The sequence below is a fragment of the Drosophila albomicans genome, chromosome 2R (genome assembly GCF_009650485.2).
Source record: "Drosophila albomicans strain 15112-1751.03 chromosome 2R, ASM965048v2, whole genome shotgun sequence".
NCBI lineage: Eukaryota > Metazoa > Arthropoda > Insecta > Diptera > Drosophilidae > Drosophila > Drosophila albomicans.
This window is the reverse complement of record NC_047631.2, coordinates 34,689,604-34,707,640: the sequence shown is the minus strand read 5'-3', so window position 1 is coordinate 34,707,640 and position 18,037 is coordinate 34,689,604. Positions and strand designations below refer to the sequence as shown.

Genomic DNA, 18,037 nt, shown 5'->3' with positions numbered 1-18,037 from the left:
AAGAGATAACACACATTTAATTTTAGAACTTTTAAAATAATCTTTATTTTTCACAAATTTTGATTATTTGCTTATGGCTAAGATTGTTGCTTAGTTATCAAAGTATTTGCGGAACTCCAAGCACCCCGCCCAGTTGACATCCCAGCCAGGAGTGATCAGCTTGCACTGTTCGTACCATTTGGACACATTGGAATAGCGCTTCAAATCAAAGCCGGCTACGTCGAAAGAGGACACGGTGGCCAAGAGCGAGATATCTGCCACACTAAGACTCTCGCCTGCAGCAAAGCTTTGATCCTGCAGGAAAGTGTTGAACAAGTCGAAGGCAGCTTCGATCTTCTTGAAGTTCTCCTCGTTGGCTGGCTGCTTTTGGAAGATCTGTGGATAATAGTAATCCGCAAAGCTCTTGTAGAGCGTGCCCATGTCAAAGTAGAGTCGCTGGTTAATCAAAGCCTGCTTGTTGACATCCTTCGGGTATAGAGCATCATTCTTGGCGTACTTCTCCACTAGATAGACCAATATAGCACGCGATTCCCATAGCGAAAGACCCTCTTTATTGTCCACAAGAGTGGGAATCGTGTGCTGTGGATTAATCTTTAGGTACTCAGGCTTAAACTGTTCCCCAGCACGTGTGTTGATCACAATTGACTTATCAAACTCAACGCCAATCGCCTTGGCTGTCATGATGACCGCTCGGCAGGGCGAAGATCCGGGTCGATAATAGAAGTCCATGGCAGCAGATGTAGCTAAGGCGTATTTGAAATAATATATCAATTCAATGCCATCGAAAGCTGTCTAAATGAATACAAAGGCAACCAAACAACCAGACAGTCAAACACTCAGACAACGACACATTCATTTCAAGATAGTCACTTTCATTCGATGACATAACATTCAATAAATCCAATGAAAACAAAATGCTATTATCTACCTTTGTTTCTTTATGTTTAAGGCTTTTCACTGAAGACTTTTTCTAACAAAGCGCTGCGAGCAACTGAACAGGTTTCTGGGGTTACAGACACGTTTATAGCTCTCCAAAATGATGGAATGCTCAAGTGATAATTGATCAACTTAATCATTCTATATTTAGCGATAAGAAATCAACATGTTCTGGTCGTTTCTCTTTCATTTCGCAACGGATGAAGAATTCATATATCAATAATTTAAGGTATCTAACTATGATTGGAAAGTTAAAAGCAATTTGAGATTATCTTAATATTTGAAAATTCAGCTTTATCAAAACAAATTGTGCTGGTCATTTCTTTTTCATTTCACGACAGAGAAAAAATGATTGATAAGCTAACGCAAATACAAATTAAAATTAACTTAATAATTCAAAGTTCCGCTTCATCAAAACAACCTTTGCTGATTCTCTTTCATTTCGCAATACAAAATAAATGTCTCTTAATGCTGACTGAGTGAGCTGTTGATAATTTTTTAAATATTTATATACCAATACTTGGGAAATCATCGAAATGATTAAAGTCTAATTGATTTTAGCTTTATCAATAGACAACATCTTCTGATTGCTTTTATTTCACAACAACTGCTTTCAGATTGATTTTCGTTGGATTGGAAATTGGCTTTAAGTGGAAGAAGCTAGAAGAAAATTCAATTTTAAATGTAGATTGAGATTAACACGAGTAATACCTGTCAATAGGTACTTCAAGTGCGTGGTAACATTATTTTTAAAACGAAAACGACAACAAAAAGTGTTTGTTTCCACTATCATTATCAGTGTTATCCGGTACGTGCTCGGAAATACACGGCGACTTATCAACCCCCCACTACCTATAGAAATGACCCATATTGCACTGAACTGATAAGATTGGACATCGTATGTCGTTGACTCTTTCGATAAGATAATTAGACAAACAAACATCCAACTTGGCAACACAAAAGTTCATTATGTCCATACATGGTAATGTAAGGAGGCGAGTTTTCTATTATCGCTGTTATTTCGTAGCTTTCCTTTCATGGAAATTTTTTTATCTATAAATTCTCAATAACTTATTTTTAAGATGAGACAAGTAGAACTTGTTGTTCTAAAGATATCCCTGCCACTTCTTACAGCCTCGAAGTTCCTTGACTTTATAATTCTTTTGATAAGATAACTCGACAAACAAACATATAACTTGGTAAACAAACATCTAACTTGGCAACACAATAGTTCTTAGTGTAAGGGGAAGTTTTTGTAATTTATGTGGTATCTCATATCTTTTTTCTTTCATTGAGATTTACTTAACATTACATTATATTTGCTCAAAGGTATTCATATGTTTTTGATTCCTTCTTAGATAAATTTTACACAGATCTTTAGAGTTCGAGTAAATCTTAATTTCATCTTGTATATTTCCATCATTATTTCTTTTCAAGTTGAGACAAATACAACTTCTTGTAGTAAAGACAACCCTCCCAGTTCTCCTCCCAGCCGGGAATCTCCTTCTTGGCATTCTCATACCAGCTGGTCACATTGGCGTGGGCGGAGAAATCATAGTCGGAGATCTCGAAGGTCGACACGGTAGCCAACAAAGCAATGTCGGCCACAGTCAACTTGTCACCAGCCGCGTACTTGTGACCCTCCAACAGGGTGTTGAATGAACGGAATGCAGCATCAATACGCTTCAAGTTCTCTGGATCAGCTGGCTTCTTGACATCCTCAAACATCTGAGGATAGTAATAGTAGACGTAGCTCTGGTACAGAGTGCCCAGGTCGAAGAACAGACGATGATTGACAACCGCCCTCTGCTGTAGATCCTTGGGATACAACAAGTTATCCTTGTCGAACTTCTCGACCAGATACAACAAGATGGCACGCGACTCCCACAGCGCAAATTCTCCATCAACCAGCGTGGGAATCGTGTGCTGTGGATTAATCTTGACGAACTCGGGTTTCAAGTAATCCCCAGCATCGAGATCCACCTGCTTTTTATTCAGCTCAATCCCCAAAGCCTTGGCGGTCATCAGAATGGACCGACAGGGTGCCGAGTAAAGCATATAGTAAAAGTCCAACATGCTATACAAATGATAAGAACGATTAATTTCCTTTATGCGCTTTGAAATTTTCCACTTACTTTTCGTTTGCTTTCAAGAGCTTCCGTCTTACACCGTTCGCTTATGGCAACTGACTGAGAGAACGCTTCTGCTGCTGTAGACTTTATGTTGTGAGCAGTCTAATACAAATGCCGGCAAATTAGTGTAATTTCACAAGGAGACGCAATTTATTCACACACCCACACCAATACTTACACATAAAATTGCACTCAAAAGAAATAAATACTCTTTGATTTGCAGCAGAAATAGAATGACGTGTTTTGCAGCTGTGTGGATAAATTGACAAAACAAATTCTACAATTTCACAGACTCTACACAAACTGACACACAAGCAAACAAATTTCTACTTCAGTATGTATGTTATGTATGTCTACACACATTTTTCGCCTTCTTTTTCGAGAGCTTTCGACAGCAGCCGGCAAAAGTTGTCAAAACAACTCTTTCGGCAAACAAAAAAGAGAGATAGCCACACACAGAGAGGGAGAGAGACGCACAGAGATGCAAACAAACAAGTCTACACTAAGAGAAGTTCTAGATGCAGCTGAAAAATTTATTAACAAGATATTGCCGGTAACCGGTTCCTCACACCCACCAATTAGAATTTTAATTAACACAGAAATTCATATATTGAGTTGTATTCAATAAAAGTGAATACATTTTATTTATATTAGGGGATTTTGATTTGCATCTAGCAAATTAGCACACAACGGTAAAGAATAAATTAATGTATAAAAATTGGAAATAAATATCATATCGCTTATTCGAAGTATTTCTTGAACTCCAGGCAACCGGCCCAGTTCTCATCCCAGCCGGGAGTGACCTTCTTGGCGTTCTCGTACCACTTGTTCACATTGGCGTACTTGCTGATCTCGAAGCCAGCCACCTCAAAGGTAGAAACGGAGGCAACCAGAGCAATATCGGCAACGGTAAGCGAGTCACCAGCAGCATACTCCTGACCCTCGAGGAAGGTGTTCAGGAAGTCGAAGGCAGCCTCAATCTTCTTGAAGGCCTCTGGATCAGCAGGGGCCTTGGCGAAGACCTGGGGATAGTAGTAGTTGGCAAAGCTCTGGTACAGAGTGCCCATGTCGAAGTACAGGCGCTGGTTGATCAGAGCGCGCTTCTTGGGGCACTTGGGGTACAGGGAGTCGGTCTTGCCGTACTTCTCCACCAGGTAGACGAGAATAGCGCGCGATTCCCACAGGGCGAAACCGTTGTCCACCAAGGTGGGAATGGTGTGCTGGGGGTTGATCTTCAAGAACTCGGGCTTCAGGTGCTCGCCGGCCTGCAGGTTGAGCAGCTTCTTGTTGAGCTCAACACCAACAGCCTTGGCTGTCATGATGACGGAGCGGCAGGGCGAGGAGCCGGGCAGATAGTAGAAGTCAACCATATTTACTATAATAATACAAGCACAAAAATAATTCAATATTAAATCCTTTGCACTTGGAAATGATGATGATGATGTCATTTGGGATTTTTCCCTTTTTATTGCACACTTGAGTTCATATTTGCTCTCTTATTTTTTTGTCTTTGGCTCAACAAGTTATTTTTCATACACAAAGAAAACAACACAAATTCAATAGATACACATGAAACACTTACATTTGGGATTGTAGTTAAGACGCGGCGCACTGTACCAAGTATCAAGCAATACTGTCCGTCTCTGGAGAGAGGTTCGGCTTTTATAGACGCCGGTCGCGATGTTGCTGACTCGCTCGCTCTCAAATCGCGCGACACGACTCGCGAGTGAGCAACCGCCATGTTAGTGCCAAAAGTACGACAAACAAGGCAGCTCGCAGGGGGGTCAGTCATGCATGTGTGTGCGTAAGCATGTTGATATCACGAACAGGCGAGAGCGAGAGAGTTGATTTCGCGTGTTTGGCGTTGTTTTTGTGTCCGCTTGTTTTTGCTCCGTTTGCACGTATTTGTGTGTATGTATGTGGGCTTGGGCTTTTATACAGCTATCTACGTATGTACATAATATGTAAATAGTGGCCGATGTCGATGTGGCATAGCCGAATATTATGAATTATATTGCAACTTGCAGCATACCCTTCACTTCTGCCCCCAAATGAAAAATCAGTTTTCACAGCCGGCAACTTTCTAATAAACTAGTTACTCTGGATTGCTGATCGCCCCGATTTTGGAGAGTTATTTTGCCGCTCTCTTCGCTCAGTTGATTTTTGTCTCCTCTTTTTTGTTTGCTAATTTATTCACATTTTTGTTTGCCTACAATATTTCTGTGTGTTGCCTGTGGGCATTTTTATTTTAAATTCCCTTATACACACTTGTATATAGACATAGTTATGCATTCTCTACACATACGAATCGGCATGTAATTACAACTACACATTATAAACAATTTTGTTTATTTCCATTGTACAAATTGTTTTAATTCTCGTGCAGCTGCCCAAAGCTTTCGTTGCGGCAGCATTCCAAACACAGATTAGGTTTTAGAATTAATCGAAACCAGTTGTGTGTGAATCAGAACAAACTATTTACATACACATACATACTATGTATTCAAACATTCAGTAGGTAATTAAGAGCGAGGGATGGAAAAGTACCTTGAAAGTCGCATTAGTACAGTGTGACCTTGAAAGCTATACAACAATGGGTCTCGTAAGTCTAAAGCCTGACTACGCCCTCTTCGACTGAACAATTAATAGCACTGGCCTATGTAAAGTGTGTATCCAGATGGCATCTAAATAAGTAGTATTCCCATTATATCGAACCACAATGGAATGCCGCCAAAGAAGGCTATATTAATCATACCTTGGCTTAGCTTAGCAAGCACACTCATCGACAGTGCGTCCAAAAAGTAATAAACATAGTCACGCCAAAAAATGCTTTCTTTATCCAACTGAATTTCAAGGAGAAGGACAATTAATTGTCCTGGCGGACATTATAGTGTATCCTATTACTCCTCAATTGCCACTTAATTTGAATTCGGAATAACGAAGCGATAAGTTGAACAGAATACTTACAATCCAATTCAGCTGCGTTGTCCGCAGATTAAATACAATTGGGATGTTAGTTGCGTGTGTATGTTAAATTATCCTGCCATTATCCTAATGACCATTGTGGATACATTAACACATCGTGGTCAGAGGGTAATATTGACAGGATTGTTGATTATTTGGTAGATGGATTACGGATCCAATGTAATAAACAATCAATAGACAATTTAAGCAAGTCATTGTGAGCATTGGGAGCATAGAATTTCACAAGACAGCACCAGAACATTCTACGGGATTTCCATGTGAACACTATAGGCTGCCCGATTTATCAGTTTCGCAACGACAAACTTTATTCTCAGCATGACATTGCACAAAAGCCCAATAGTAAACAAGTGTAGCATACGCACACTCATACATTTTGTTTGTACACGTCAGAAATGCCGCAAACGTAATATGAATACGAAAATAACAAACTTTATGCGTCAACATAAGAGAGTCTAACTAAAGTTCATTTCACACATACACATGCAACTTGGTTAGCCGGCAATTAGCAGTAAATGCTTCTCGAACATTCAAAGCTCAAGTTTGTGATTCCCACAGACCACAAGCCGCTTAAGCCGGTGTCGACTATAAAGTATTACTCATCAAAGCATACATAGTTTTTATTTCTTGTAGTTCAGCGAAACGAAAAACATAAACAAAAGACACGCAGCGTCTCAACGCTTTGGGATTTTACGCACAATTCTCTGACGAAGAGCATTCATATGGTATAGAGAAAGGTCAAGGCGTTTACCAAATAATAAAAGCTAAGCTTGCATCGAAACCAGTTTAGCAGTTTGTATACTTTTCCTACGTATACGTCACATTAGAAGAGCTGAGTATACGTCACATTAGAAGAGCTTTGATCTCCAAAGAGACTTTAGCGAAGAGATACAACGAAGAGAGCGAGAGCAAATTATTTAGACAGTCTATTTGTGTGAACAGCGCAGAAACATACTCGCAAATTGCTGTTTGTATATATTGTGCATATGTATGTACATACCTACAAACTTGAATATTTAAGCAAATATTTGTATGTTTGTCGTGTGCTCACAAAGATGCTTTGATGGAGAGGCAGCTGGAGCGTGCAATTTTTTGTGTGTATGTGTATTTTTTCACAGTTCACATTTGTATGTATGTACGTATTTGTATATTCTATTGTTCTAACGCGAAAAAAGCTAATTGTACGAAATAATTAATTATTTTCGTTTGTATGTGGATATTTTTAACAGCCGCTATAAAAGTTAATCAAGTTTCGTTGACTTACCATGTTTCCAAGCGTAGCATTATATCTATGTACTTGTGTATGTATATATATGTATGTACATATGTATGTAGTATGTTTTACATAGCGATAAAAGAGCTTGTTTTTGCAAAACATTTTTTTGGCATCATATCAGCAGAGTTTATATTGTATGTGCACACACATTTGTTTGCTCTCCAGCATGTGTATGTGAGTATTCTAGATAACCACTCGTGTTTATTATTCGAATATACGACCGAATTTCAGTAAACAATTTGAACAGTTTGTGCCGGCAACCGGCATTTATTATTTATTACGTGCATATGTTGACACATACTTGCACATATTTATAATTGAATAAACACATTGTGGAGAGTTTATGACTGCATATGTATACTCAAGTGGGCTTGATTGCTGGCTTGCATAGAGATGTGTTTGTTGTACTGTAATAAATCGTTCGATTGCCAGAACACACTCACACATACATAGATACGCTTGTGTACGTGTATGCGTGAGCCCCCCAGGCGACTAAAAAGAGAGTGAAGAAAGAGCAACGCAGATCGGCAGCCACATCTATAAAAGCTTTTCAATTGTCAAGGCAATTTTAGTAGTCATTTACTGTTCGCGAGAAAAAGACATGGACCTGTATTATTTGCCCTTCGCATCACCCAGCCGCGCTGTCGTCATGACCGCCGCCGCAGTCGGCGTCACGCCCAACAGAATCGTAGTGAACACCTACGAGAAGGAGCAACTGAAGCCAGAGTATCTGAAGATTAATCCTCAGCATACTGTTCCCACTCTCGTGGACAATGGCTTCTCGGTATGGGAGTCGCGTGCTATCATGGTCTATCTGGCTGAGAAGTACGGCAAGGATGATTCTCTCTTCCCCAAGGATCCTCAGAAGCAGGCTGTGGTCAACCAGCGTCTTCACTTCGATTTGGGTGTTCTAACTCAAGCTTTCGGGGAATATTACTACCCCATTTTCCGTGATGAGGCTCCCGCCGATCCCGAGAAATTCAAGAAGGTCGAGGCTGCCTTTGATTTCCTGAACACCTTCTTGGAAGGCGAAAAGTACGTTGCTGGGGATCACTTCACAGTTGCCGATATTGCCATCCTCGTTACTGTGACAACCTACTTGGCTGTCAACTTCAAGATCGACAGCTATCCCAACGTTCTGAAGTGGTACAACAGTGTTCAGAAGGAGGCTCCTGGCTGGGAGGAGAACGTTGAGGCTGCCAAGGAATACACAAGGCGCTTGGAGGCAGCACAAAAGAAGTAAACTCCAACTACACCGTTAAGATGTATAATTTATAATTAATATTTGATATATGTTATAAAGAAATAAATAGTATTATATACTAAAAATGTGTTCAGTTTTATAATATGGAAATCAAACAAGTAAGAAAGCTACGGTCGAGTGTACTCGACTGTGAGATACCCGCGACCCATATTTAATAAAAGAAATAAATTTTGCGGTATTTTTCTCAAAAAATACCGAATATACTGCAACAATACTAAAAATATATCAAATGGTATAATAGCTATAAAATTATAGCTCTATGTCTTATAGTCTCTGAGATCCAGTGTTTTATACGGACGTACGGACAGACGGACATGGCTAGATCGTCTCGGCTGTTGACGCTGATCAAGAATATATCTACTTTATAGCGATTTAGCAAAAACCTTATTACCAGATAGATATTCAAATTTTTGGGACAGTTTGTGATTACATTCATAAGGCGTGCCATTAATTACTCAAAAACAAAAGATACAATTTAGAGCGACCAGAAAAGTTAAAATATTTCTTCAGTCCCCAGAAGTATCTATAGTCGATTTCTAGTTTTTGCTTAAAAAATCGTATATTAATTTTCGTACTTCACTAAATTATTTTTAAAAATGAAATACCCAATGCATCTTTTGTCCAACACTCGAATTTTGAGTTATGATCGTAATGTTATTTTATTATTAATTATTGTACGATTATAAGATCGTTCAAACTACCCTCGGTGTTCTATTTAAAGACATTTAAACAATCTTTTCGCACATTGATTATGAACCTCATTATGATTTTTAATTTTAACGATAAGTTAACAGCTGTTATCACCCCGCAAAGCTCTCTTAACGCGCATTTCAAGAGTAGTTTATATGCCATATTGATTTGCTTATCTTATTAACGAAAAGCACAGATATAGTAAATAGTAATGAATGAATGGGACGGTAAGAGTAACAGTGTCAAAGATTCCACGTATAGACAAACAAACAAATAAGCTCTTAGCAGTGCGTCAATCACGCGAAGAGAATTAGCAACTAATAATGACAAACAAAAAATGCTCGCAAGCGGCGGCTATAAAAAGCGGGCGGCATACTCTCTTAAACACAGTCACAGCTCTTACCTTAAAAGTGAAACAAGAAGTTATCCCAACATGGACTTCTACTACGCACCACCCTCAGGCCCCTGCCGAGCTGTCCTTATGGCAGCCAAGACTCTGGGGATCGAGCTCAACAAGAAGCAGTTGAATCTCCTGGAAGGTGAACAGCTGAAACCAGAGTTCGTGAAGATCAATCCCCAGCACACGGTGCCAACCATTGTAGACAATGGTTTCACTCTGTGGGAATCGCGTGCTATTCTTGTCTATCTGGCCCAGAAGTACGGCAAGGACGATTCGCTGTACCCCAAGGACCTGCAGAAGCAGGCTGTGGTCAATCAGCGCCTGTACTTCGACAGCGGTGTCTTGATGAAGAGCTTCGCCGACTATTACTATCCTCAGCTTCGCCTGAAGCAGCCAGCTGATCCCGAGAAATACAAGAAGGTCGAGGAGGCCTTTGCCTTCCTCAACACTTTCTTGGAGGGTCAGCTCTATGTGACTGGTGATAAGCTGACCATCGCTGATATATCCTTGTTGGCTTCTGTGTCCACTTTTGAGGCTGTGGAGTTCAAGATCAGCGAATATCCCAACGTGGCCAAATGGTACGCAAATGCCCAGAAGGTTGTTTCCGGATGGACGGAGAATTGGGAAGCCTTGCAGCAGGCAATCGCGATTTTCAAACAGTTGAAATAAGAATTTAAACTTTAACGTATAATCTAAATTTTGTATTGTATTTATTTAAGAGAGTTCTCAGTTTTTATTTTGCAATTAAAAATGTGTAAACAAAAAGAATATTTATTTTATTATTCTACAAAATGCCTCAGATTGTGCACTGAGAGTATAAACTTTCAAGTATAATCTAAATTTGTATATAAGAGAGAGTTCTCAGGTTGTATTGTACAATAAAAAATGCGTAAACAAAATAAATACTTTTTCTACTACTGATCAAAATATCACAGAGTGTGCAAACTCTTAGCTTGGCTTATGATTAAATATATTAATAAATCTTGTCATCTAAATTGCACTGAAATGGGAGACGCCCTTACTATGGATGATAAATTAATAGATACTATTGCGGGCCATAAAGCTGACGTGGCCAAGAAAGAAGAGCACCTGTGGAAAAGTCAGCATACGGTCGCGTGTCTTTCTCCTATATAAAAATCTGATTATTCAAGATAGTACCATGGTTGTGCGATAAGCATAGATAACTTTGTTGATTCATATTATTGTCTAAGAGTATGTCCATTAAGTAAGAGAGGGGCACGACTCGTTTGTATTAAGCTGACGACAAGAGGTGAAGCTCTTATCACTCCAGCAAAGCTTTGTAATCATGCTTGTAAAGAGTAATTAATTCACAATATCGATTTGCTTATCTAACTAAAAAAAGTACTGAGTAAATAGTGACAAATAAATAAGAGTATCCAAGGTACCGCAAATAGATAAAGCTATAAGCTCTGAGCTGTACGTAAAACATCGAAGAGAACTTGCAACTAATAATGACAAACAATAAATATTCAGCAGTGGCTGCTATAAAAAGGCGGAACTTTCTCTTTCAAATTCAGTCATCGCTCTTAACTTAAAAGTGAAACAACAAGCTATCAAAAACATGGATTTTTACTACGCTCCTGCCTCAGCACCCTGCCGTGCTATCCTTATGGCAGCCAAGACTCTGGGAATCGAACTCAACAAGAAGCTCTTAAGCCTTCCGGAGGGTGAGCACCTAAAACCCGAGTTCGTGAAGATCAATCCCCAACACACCATTCCCACCATCGTGGACAATGGCTTCGCCTTGTGGGAATCGCGTGCTATCCTCGTCTATCTGGCCCAGAAGTTCGGCAAGGACGACTCTCTTTTCCCCAAGGATCTGCAGAAGCAGGCGGTGGTTAATCAGCGACTGTACTTCGACAGCGGTGTCCTGATGAAGGCATTCGCCGACTATTACGTTGTTCAATATCTACTTAAGCAGCCCGCTGATCCTGAGAAATTCAAGAAATGTGAGGAAGCCTTCAGCTTCTTCAATACTTTCTTGGAGGGTCAACTTTATGCGGCAGGTGATAAGCTAACCGTTGCTGATATATCCTTGTTGGCCTCTGTGTCCACCTTCGAGGCATTGGGATTCAAGATCAGCGAATATCCTAATGTGGACAAGTGGTACGCAAATGCAAAGAAGGTTATTCCTGGATTTGCCGAGACCTGGGAAAGCATGCAGGAGGCATTGGCCAATTTAAAATTGTAACAAATTAGTATTACCTAGAATCTAAATGTTTATATTCAGCCTATTTATTTAAACTTCTCTTAAATGTTAAACCCCTGTCAATAAAATAAATACATCTCTTTTCTTCAAATTATCTTCGAGTATGCAATCTCTTAGCTTGATTTATCATTAAATCTATTCGATGTACTTCGAAGCTCAAATGATAAGTCAATGACTCCCTCGTTGAATTATCGATTTATTGATAGTACTGGGGCACTAAATCTGAAGTGGTGAAGAATGGCGGGAACCTGTGGGAACAGCAGGCATAGGCTCGCGTGTCGAACTTCTATATATAAACCTGATTATAAATTCAAGATAGTACCGTAGTCGTGCGTTAAACACAGATAACTATGTTGATTCATATTATAATCTAAGAGTATGCTCCTTAATTATGAGTAGCGATTAAAGGTTTATAGTTACTCTGGGTAACGTATAGATTTCAGAATGAGATATTGCTTTCAGTATTTGCATCGACAAGATACTTTTAATTAGGAATGTTGATATCTGAGTACGCCCACAAATAAAGTAATTTTTCATGTTTAGATCCCCGATTCCAGTCACCGCCAATTAAGTTGGTTATTTATTCTAATAATTTCAGAACGGCACAATTGAGCCATCTAACAAATGTACATATATTTGCATTCTTGGGCATACTTTATGTTTTTAAATAAATCAGAATAAATGTTAGGGTATCTCACAGCTCTTCGCAGTGATGTTTGCAACATAAGTACTAGAGAAACTAAGACTAACAATGACAAACGGAATTAACTGAATAAAATATCATACGAATACACGTATGTATATAATCATAGGTAATTGTCAAACATGTGAGTCAGAATATTCAAAGAGCTTTCGCGTATATAAAGAGCACGTTCCGCTCGCTCAACATTCAGTTTGCTCTCAGAGTTCTTGTGGTAAACAACAAAGTAAGCAACTAACTTATCAGACATGGATTTTTATTATTTGGCTGGTTCGGCGCCTTGTCGCGCAGTTATTATGACTGCCAAGGCCTTGGGCGTGGAGCTCAACAAGAAAGTGCTCAATCTAATGGAGGGTGAGCACCTGAAACCCGAGTTTGTGAAGATCAATCCCCAACATACTATTCCCACCATCGTGGATGATGGCTTCGTCTTGTGGGAATCGCGTGCTATTCTTGTATATCTGGTTGAGAAGTACGGCAAGGATGATTCGCTGTATCCCAAGGACCCCGAGCAGCAGGCTGTGATCAATCAGCGTCTGTACTTCGACATGGGCACGCTGTACAAGTCGTTTGCCGACTATTACTATCCCCAGTTAATGTACAACAAGCCCGCTGATCCGGAGGCATACAAGAAGATTCAGGACGCCTTTGGCTTCCTCAACACTTTCTTGGAGGGTCAGGACTACATGGCTGGCAGTCAGCTGACCATCGCAGACATTTCACTCTTGGCCACAGTGTCGACCTTTACAGTCACAGGCTTCCAGCTCAGTGACTATCCCAATGTCGAGAAGTGGTACGAGAATGCCCAGACTGTGACTCCCGGCTGGGACGAGAACTGGGAGGGTGTGTTGGAAACCAAGAAATGGTTTGAAGCTAAGTTTCCCTCTAAGTAAATTTGTAATTACCAAAGTTTCAGAATTCTCATTGTGTTTGTTAAAAGTAAATAAATGTTATGTAATTTAAAAACCCAACCATTATAATTACTACATATGACATTTATCTAGCTCATCAGCATTAAGTTTGTTCGTTGTACTCCGTCGATTTTATTTGCTTCAAGTTTTATTATATTGCATCAGCTTTTCGGGTGCTTGGTTTGTTCGATGTACTCGGTCGATTTTATATGCTTCAAGTATTTCGGCCACTTGAAGCTGATAATTATAACAAACAGAACTCTGCTTGGGGCAGCATTGACTCATGGGCGGTTCTCCTAATGGGTAAAATGCCTCGTCATGCTGATTGCTTGTTTTGGCACGATTGTAGCGCCATCTATGAGTCAAAACACAGCGAGTACAATTAAAAGTATATTTGTATTTCGTTACAGGCAATTATTATAATTACAACTAACATACAAAAGTAATCACGTTGTTCAGCAGATTGGAAGTAGGAAGGAGGATTGAGTCGAAAGAATTTAATACTTTTGGAGGCAGAGGTTTGGCGACCATTTGCAAGGTTTTAGGTAGAAGAATCAGGATCGACGAGCTTCTGCAGCTGACGATACTTTTCGATGGCTCCGCGAACAAATTCGGCAGTTCTACGGACACGTTCCGGGGTGATTTCTTCGGCTAGCATGCGACCCACATTCTGTGCTCCGCCAGTGCGAAAATAGGTGACAGCCTTGCCGGAAATATCGCAGATGGGCGTGAGGCGGCAGAGAGCGTTTGTGATGGCGCCTCCAAAGAGGATAACGCCCACGGCGGAAAGCACAACGGCGGCAATACGGAAGAGTGTGGACATCAAGATGGTGGGCAATAGCCTGGATGCGAAGGCCATCAGCGGGTTCAAGGTGGGCGAGGCGGATGGTGCAGCAACGGGAGTCAAGGCCACAGTTGTGGTCGCATCAGCAGCACTTTCGGAGTTGGAGCTGCCAGCAGGAGAAGCCGGCACCAAGAAGCCCTCGTAGCCAGTCTGCACCACAATGGGACCGGGAAAAGGATAGAGACCAGGTGGACCAGTTATAGGAGCGGGATAAGCGGTTCCCAGAGGAGCTAGACCAGCCGCACCGCCGTACTGATTAAGGTACTGCTGAAAGGCCTCGGGAGTGATGAGTCCACCAGCGTAGATGGACACGGGTTCGTTGTTACTAGCGCTGGCTTCATTGTCACCTGTCTAGAGATGAAAGAGTAATTGTTTAAAGATCTATTTTTGACTCACTTGGCTGCAACTTACCAGTGTCGGATCTACAGCCTCTGATTCAGCAGTCGTTGATGGGTTAGTAGCATTGCCTCCAACCAAGCCCGCCTCCTGTGAAGCAGCTGCGTTGATTTGCTCCGAGTTGGAGTCGGGCAACTTGTCCGACTCCTCAATAGTATTCACTCCACTTGGCACAATTGCCGTTTCCACTGCAGGCAACGCATTTCCCTTGTAGCACAACACGAGCAACAGGAACACGTTGCACAGATTTCTATAGTTCATCTTGTGGATTAACTTGGTTGATTCACTTCACGCGCAAACTGAAGACTGAGTCGAGAGAAAGTGACGCAGTCCTGCTTTATAGGCTCAGCATGCAACGGCGTCGTCTGCGCCCATTTTGCAGTTTGCCGATGTCCTTGCAGACTCGCCTGTCCCTTTTGCAATTAGTGTGAAATTTTCCTGGAATTCCCTTCTTAATGTCTTTGCATTTCCCATAATTTTGTCATTGTCGCAGCCTGTTTACCTGCTCAAGCAATTGCCACACAGGTACCTAGAACTAGGCAAGTGACCATGGTAATTGTTTACAACACTGCCGTCCGAAAAAGAGTGCTTGGTCGACAGTAGAGTCTGCCTCTGGAATAGCGTGTCTCCTCCTAGACTCCTATTCCCCACCCGATTGTAAAGTGGGCACTCGAGTGGAAGGGGTTTTCGGGCAATCAATAACAAATAAAACACGTAGCTACAACAAATTATGTAGTGGCTTAACTTTAGACACAAAAAACACGAACGTGAATTCCTGACCGAGTTTCAAAGGCACCCCCGCAACACCTGCGCCCCTCCAGCGCCCACAACTCCCACACAACAGAACACAACACAGGTGAACACACATCAGACGAGGCGACCAGACGAGTCGAGACGCGACGCGACGCGACGCTTTTGGTTGTCCAGGTAACGTTCGCCATGAAAACTAAACGAAAATAGCAAAACAAAACGAAAACGATAACGAAAATGAAACCAAATGAAAGCGCCAACCGAAGCCAAGCCAAGCCAGGACAACACAGGACGAAAGGTGTCAGGCCCAGCCAGTGGGGCCCCCTCATTGATGACATGTTCTAAAAACTCAAACTGGCAGCGGATACAACGACGGACAGTCGCGCTGACAAGTTAACAACGAGATTATATCATCGCAGCAGCTTCAAGAGCAGGACAAGCATCCAGGAAGATAACGAGGTGTCATACCACTAGTGGACAAACGGTCTAACAAACTGCTGGAAGAAGCTTGGCGCTTTGCTCCGTCGCGGCGACAGCTGAGCTCGACACTCGCAGGCACACTGGGGAACTGCATAGACATCGACTCCGTGGCCGTTGTGCAACACAAGCTGGTGCATAGAATTGTGTGAGTATGCCCCTTAAAAGGAGAAAGAGCAAAGGGGGAGAGGGTGGCGCATTCCCATATTAATAATGGATAAATAAGTAAGGCAAAATGCTTGCAATTAGTGACAGCCTGTGAGGAAGTGATTGCAGTATTGACAACTAACAGATACCCTGGAAAATTGCACATTGAATTAAACTTAAATCTAGGCAGTATTATTTGTATTTTAACGCACAGTACTTCTTTTAATTAATTCGCATTTTTGTGTTAGATTCAATTAGCTCAAATCAATCGTGGAACTGCAAACAGCAAACTGACCCAGACTGTGCAGAACAACGTGATAGAATTGGGAAGGGGAAATTCACATATATTAATCACGATTATTCACATCTGATATCAGGCACTAGGCTGTTCCTTTAAGGCAAACTACACTGTAATTTTGGTCACAATTAACTTGAATAAGTCATGTAAAATCGATGCATTGATTTTCTCCATTTCCACACACGGTGACTGATTAATTTCCCCAGCCAAAGCCAAGTTCGTAGCCTCTTTAGTTGCACAATAACTGATGAACCAAACCGAACGCATTGTAACCGAGTTTGTCTATTGCCTTCTTGTTAGCGGGGGCAAGATGACCGCGCCTGTTCTCTACTATCTGCCCCCGAGTCCTCCCTGCCGGAGCATTCTGTTGCTGGCCAAGATGCTCGGACTGGAGTTCGAGCTAAAGATTGTCAACATTCTGGAGGGGGAGCAGCTTAAGCCGGAATTTGTGGCCATGAACCCGCAGCACTGTCTGCCCACCATGAACGACGAGGGTCTCGTGCTCTGGGAGAGGTGACATAGACTTCTTATCCTCCCTGCCTCTTAACTAATTATTGATTTGCAGTCGCGCTATTCTCTCGTACTTGGTGGCGGCCTATGGCAAAAGTGATGAGCTCTATCCAACCGACATTCGAGTTCGCGCCTTGGTTGATCAGCGATTGCAGTTTGATCTAGGAACTTTATACCAGCGCCTCACCGATTACTATGTGAGTAGACATATTTACATATATCCAGTATAATCTAATTATTAACTGCTCCGTTTTTGCCAGTTCCCAACCATGTTTATTGGCGCTCCTCTCGACGAGGGCAAGCGAGCCCGGCTAACTGAAGCTGTTGGCTGGTTGAATGTCATTTTGGAAGGTCGCGAATTTGCTGCCGCGGATCACTTTACCATTGCTGATCTTACTTTGTTGGTCACAGTGTCACAACTGGAAGCCTTTGGCCTTGAGCTGAAACCCTACAAACATGTTCGTGCCTGGCTGGAACGCTGCAAGGAGCACATGACGCCCTACGACTACGAGGAACTAAACGGTAGCAAGGCCATTTTGCTGGCTGATATGTTCAAGGCCAAAATGAATCTCTCGACTCCCAGCACCTGAAGTTGTATAATGAATATTTGTTTTGGGTTTTCTTTAATAAATAGCTATCGTAGTCAAAAACATCTCGTTGATTTGCTTCTTTATGGATACTGTTTTGTTATATGTTAGTTACCCAGAATTTAAATAAGTAAATTAAACGTTGATGTCATTCTCTTATAATTTATTTACTTTTTATTAATCACCGTATTAATTGAAAGAAATTCGGATATTCCTTTTGTAAACATTTAACAAACTGAATCTTTTGACCAACTCCTGAGTAGCTTGAGGCGCATTCAAAAATTGAATATTGTATTCAATAAATATTTGTTGTTACCATTATAAGCAACCTTAGGGCATTTGGTGCTACTCGAGAGTTGATTAGTTGCTAGAGATATTTTCGGTTCATCTTAATTGAACTGTCAGCTATGATTCGATGGTGATAACTAGCCAAGTCTTCATCCCCTTTTACCTGTGTCAATAGACAGATGAAATCCACTTAAAAATAGCTTGCCAAAGTCACAGTTT

General features: G+C 41.2%; 8 protein-coding genes across 9 annotated transcripts; 5 read left to right on the top strand and 3 right to left on the bottom strand.

Annotated features, from left to right (window-relative positions):
* Positions 1 to 58: 58 nt before the first annotated feature.
* LOC117574485 (uncharacterized) lies at positions 59 to 3,228 on the bottom strand. Its single transcript, XM_052006928.1, has 3 exons — positions 3,072 to 3,228; positions 2,361 to 3,013; positions 59 to 743 (listed from the first exon to the last, which is right to left on the bottom strand). Exons 2-3 carry the CDS (start codon positions 3,010 to 3,012, stop codon positions 91 to 93), a joined length of 1,305 nt encoding a protein of 434 aa, XP_051862888.1. The 5' UTR covers position 3,013; positions 3,072 to 3,228; the 3' UTR covers positions 59 to 90.
* A 442-nt stretch (positions 3,229 to 3,670) lies between these two features.
* LOC117574198 (glutathione S-transferase 1-1) lies at positions 3,671 to 4,795 on the bottom strand. The gene is made up of 2 exons (XM_034257901.2): positions 4,651 to 4,795; positions 3,671 to 4,443 (listed from the first exon to the last, which is right to left on the bottom strand). Exon 2 carries the CDS (start codon positions 4,436 to 4,438, stop codon positions 3,809 to 3,811), a length of 630 nt encoding a protein of 209 aa, XP_034113792.1. The 5' UTR covers positions 4,439 to 4,443; positions 4,651 to 4,795; the 3' UTR covers positions 3,671 to 3,808.
* Positions 4,796 to 7,885: 3,090 nt separating this feature from the next.
* LOC117575800 (glutathione S-transferase D5-like) lies at positions 7,886 to 8,655 on the top strand. Its single transcript, XM_034260178.2, has one exon. The coding sequence runs from the start codon at positions 7,928 to 7,930 to the stop codon at positions 8,567 to 8,569; it is 642 nt and encodes a 213-aa protein (XP_034116069.1). The 5' UTR covers positions 7,886 to 7,927; the 3' UTR covers positions 8,570 to 8,655.
* A 1,000-nt stretch (positions 8,656 to 9,655) lies between these two features.
* On the top strand, positions 9,656 to 10,448 carry LOC117575999 (glutathione S-transferase 1-1-like). The gene has a single exon (XM_034260502.2). It carries the CDS (start codon positions 9,714 to 9,716, stop codon positions 10,347 to 10,349), a length of 636 nt encoding a protein of 211 aa, XP_034116393.1. The 5' UTR covers positions 9,656 to 9,713; the 3' UTR covers positions 10,350 to 10,448.
* Positions 10,449 to 11,204: 756 nt separating this feature from the next.
* Positions 11,205 to 11,990, top strand: LOC117574252 (glutathione S-transferase 1-1-like). Its single transcript, XM_034257981.2, has one exon. It carries the CDS (start codon positions 11,263 to 11,265, stop codon positions 11,890 to 11,892), a length of 630 nt encoding a protein of 209 aa, XP_034113872.1. The 5' UTR covers positions 11,205 to 11,262; the 3' UTR covers positions 11,893 to 11,990.
* Positions 11,991 to 12,815: 825 nt separating this feature from the next.
* On the top strand, positions 12,816 to 13,592 carry LOC117575892 (glutathione S-transferase 1-1-like). The gene has a single exon (XM_034260333.2). The coding sequence runs from the start codon at positions 12,859 to 12,861 to the stop codon at positions 13,501 to 13,503; it is 645 nt and encodes a 214-aa protein (XP_034116224.1). The 5' UTR covers positions 12,816 to 12,858; the 3' UTR covers positions 13,504 to 13,592.
* Positions 13,593 to 13,921: 329 nt separating this feature from the next.
* On the bottom strand, positions 13,922 to 15,524 carry LOC117576246 (uncharacterized). Its single transcript, XM_034260867.2, has 2 exons — positions 14,777 to 15,524; positions 13,922 to 14,716 (listed from the first exon to the last, which is right to left on the bottom strand). The coding sequence occupies exons 1-2, from the start codon at positions 15,020 to 15,022 to the stop codon at positions 14,063 to 14,065; spliced, it is 900 nt and encodes a 299-aa protein (XP_034116758.1). The 5' UTR covers positions 15,023 to 15,524; the 3' UTR covers positions 13,922 to 14,062.
* Positions 15,525 to 15,644: 120 nt separating this feature from the next.
* LOC117576247 (glutathione S-transferase D7) lies at positions 15,645 to 17,580 on the top strand. 2 transcript variants are annotated; one of them, XM_034260870.2, is made up of 4 exons: positions 15,645 to 16,136; positions 16,734 to 16,946; positions 16,999 to 17,140; positions 17,204 to 17,580. In XM_034260870.2, the coding sequence occupies exons 2-4, from the start codon at positions 16,744 to 16,746 to the stop codon at positions 17,531 to 17,533; spliced, it is 675 nt and encodes a 224-aa protein (XP_034116761.1). In that variant the 5' UTR covers positions 15,645 to 16,136; positions 16,734 to 16,743; the 3' UTR covers positions 17,534 to 17,580. The 2 variants fall into 2 exon arrangements, with proteins under 2 accessions (XP_034116761.1, XP_034116760.1); XM_034260869.2 differs by lacking the exon at positions 15,645 to 16,136 and having other exon boundaries at positions 16,169 to 16,946.
* Positions 17,581 to 18,037: the final 457 nt, after the last annotated feature.

What these genes read in the sequence shown, in the direction of transcription:
- LOC117574485 (XM_052006928.1), bottom strand. Translation starts at nt 3,012, where the DNA reads ATGTTGGACTTTTACTATATGCTTTACTCGGCACCCTGTCGGTCCATT. An exon ending in GTCTCAACTTGAAAAGAAAT is followed by an intron (nt 744 to 2,360) that starts AATGATGGAAAT and finishes AATACGCCTTAG; the next exon opens with CTACATCTGCTGCCATGGAC.
- LOC117574198 (XM_034257901.2), bottom strand. Translation starts at nt 4,438, where the DNA reads ATGGTTGACTTCTACTATCTGCCCGGCTCCTCGCCCTGCCGCTCCGTC.
- LOC117575800 (XM_034260178.2), top strand. Translation starts at nt 7,928, where the DNA reads ATGGACCTGTATTATTTGCCCTTCGCATCACCCAGCCGCGCTGTCGTC.
- LOC117575999 (XM_034260502.2), top strand. Translation starts at nt 9,714, where the DNA reads ATGGACTTCTACTACGCACCACCCTCAGGCCCCTGCCGAGCTGTCCTT.
- LOC117574252 (XM_034257981.2), top strand. Translation starts at nt 11,263, where the DNA reads ATGGATTTTTACTACGCTCCTGCCTCAGCACCCTGCCGTGCTATCCTT.
- LOC117575892 (XM_034260333.2), top strand. Translation starts at nt 12,859, where the DNA reads ATGGATTTTTATTATTTGGCTGGTTCGGCGCCTTGTCGCGCAGTTATT.
- LOC117576246 (XM_034260867.2), bottom strand. Translation starts at nt 15,022, where the DNA reads ATGAACTATAGAAATCTGTGCAACGTGTTCCTGTTGCTCGTGTTGTGC. An exon ending in AGGCTGTAGATCCGACACTG is followed by an intron (nt 14,717 to 14,776) that starts GTAAGTTGCAGC and finishes TTTCATCTCTAG; the next exon opens with ACAGGTGACAATGAAGCCAG.
- LOC117576247 (XM_034260869.2), top strand. Translation starts at nt 16,681, where the DNA reads ATGAACCAAACCGAACGCATTGTAACCGAGTTTGTCTATTGCCTTCTT. An exon ending in GGTCTCGTGCTCTGGGAGAG is followed by an intron (nt 16,947 to 16,998) that starts GTGACATAGACT and finishes ATTGATTTGCAG; the next exon opens with TCGCGCTATTCTCTCGTACT. An exon ending in AGCGCCTCACCGATTACTAT is followed by an intron (nt 17,141 to 17,203) that starts GTGAGTAGACAT and finishes CGTTTTTGCCAG; the next exon opens with TTCCCAACCATGTTTATTGG.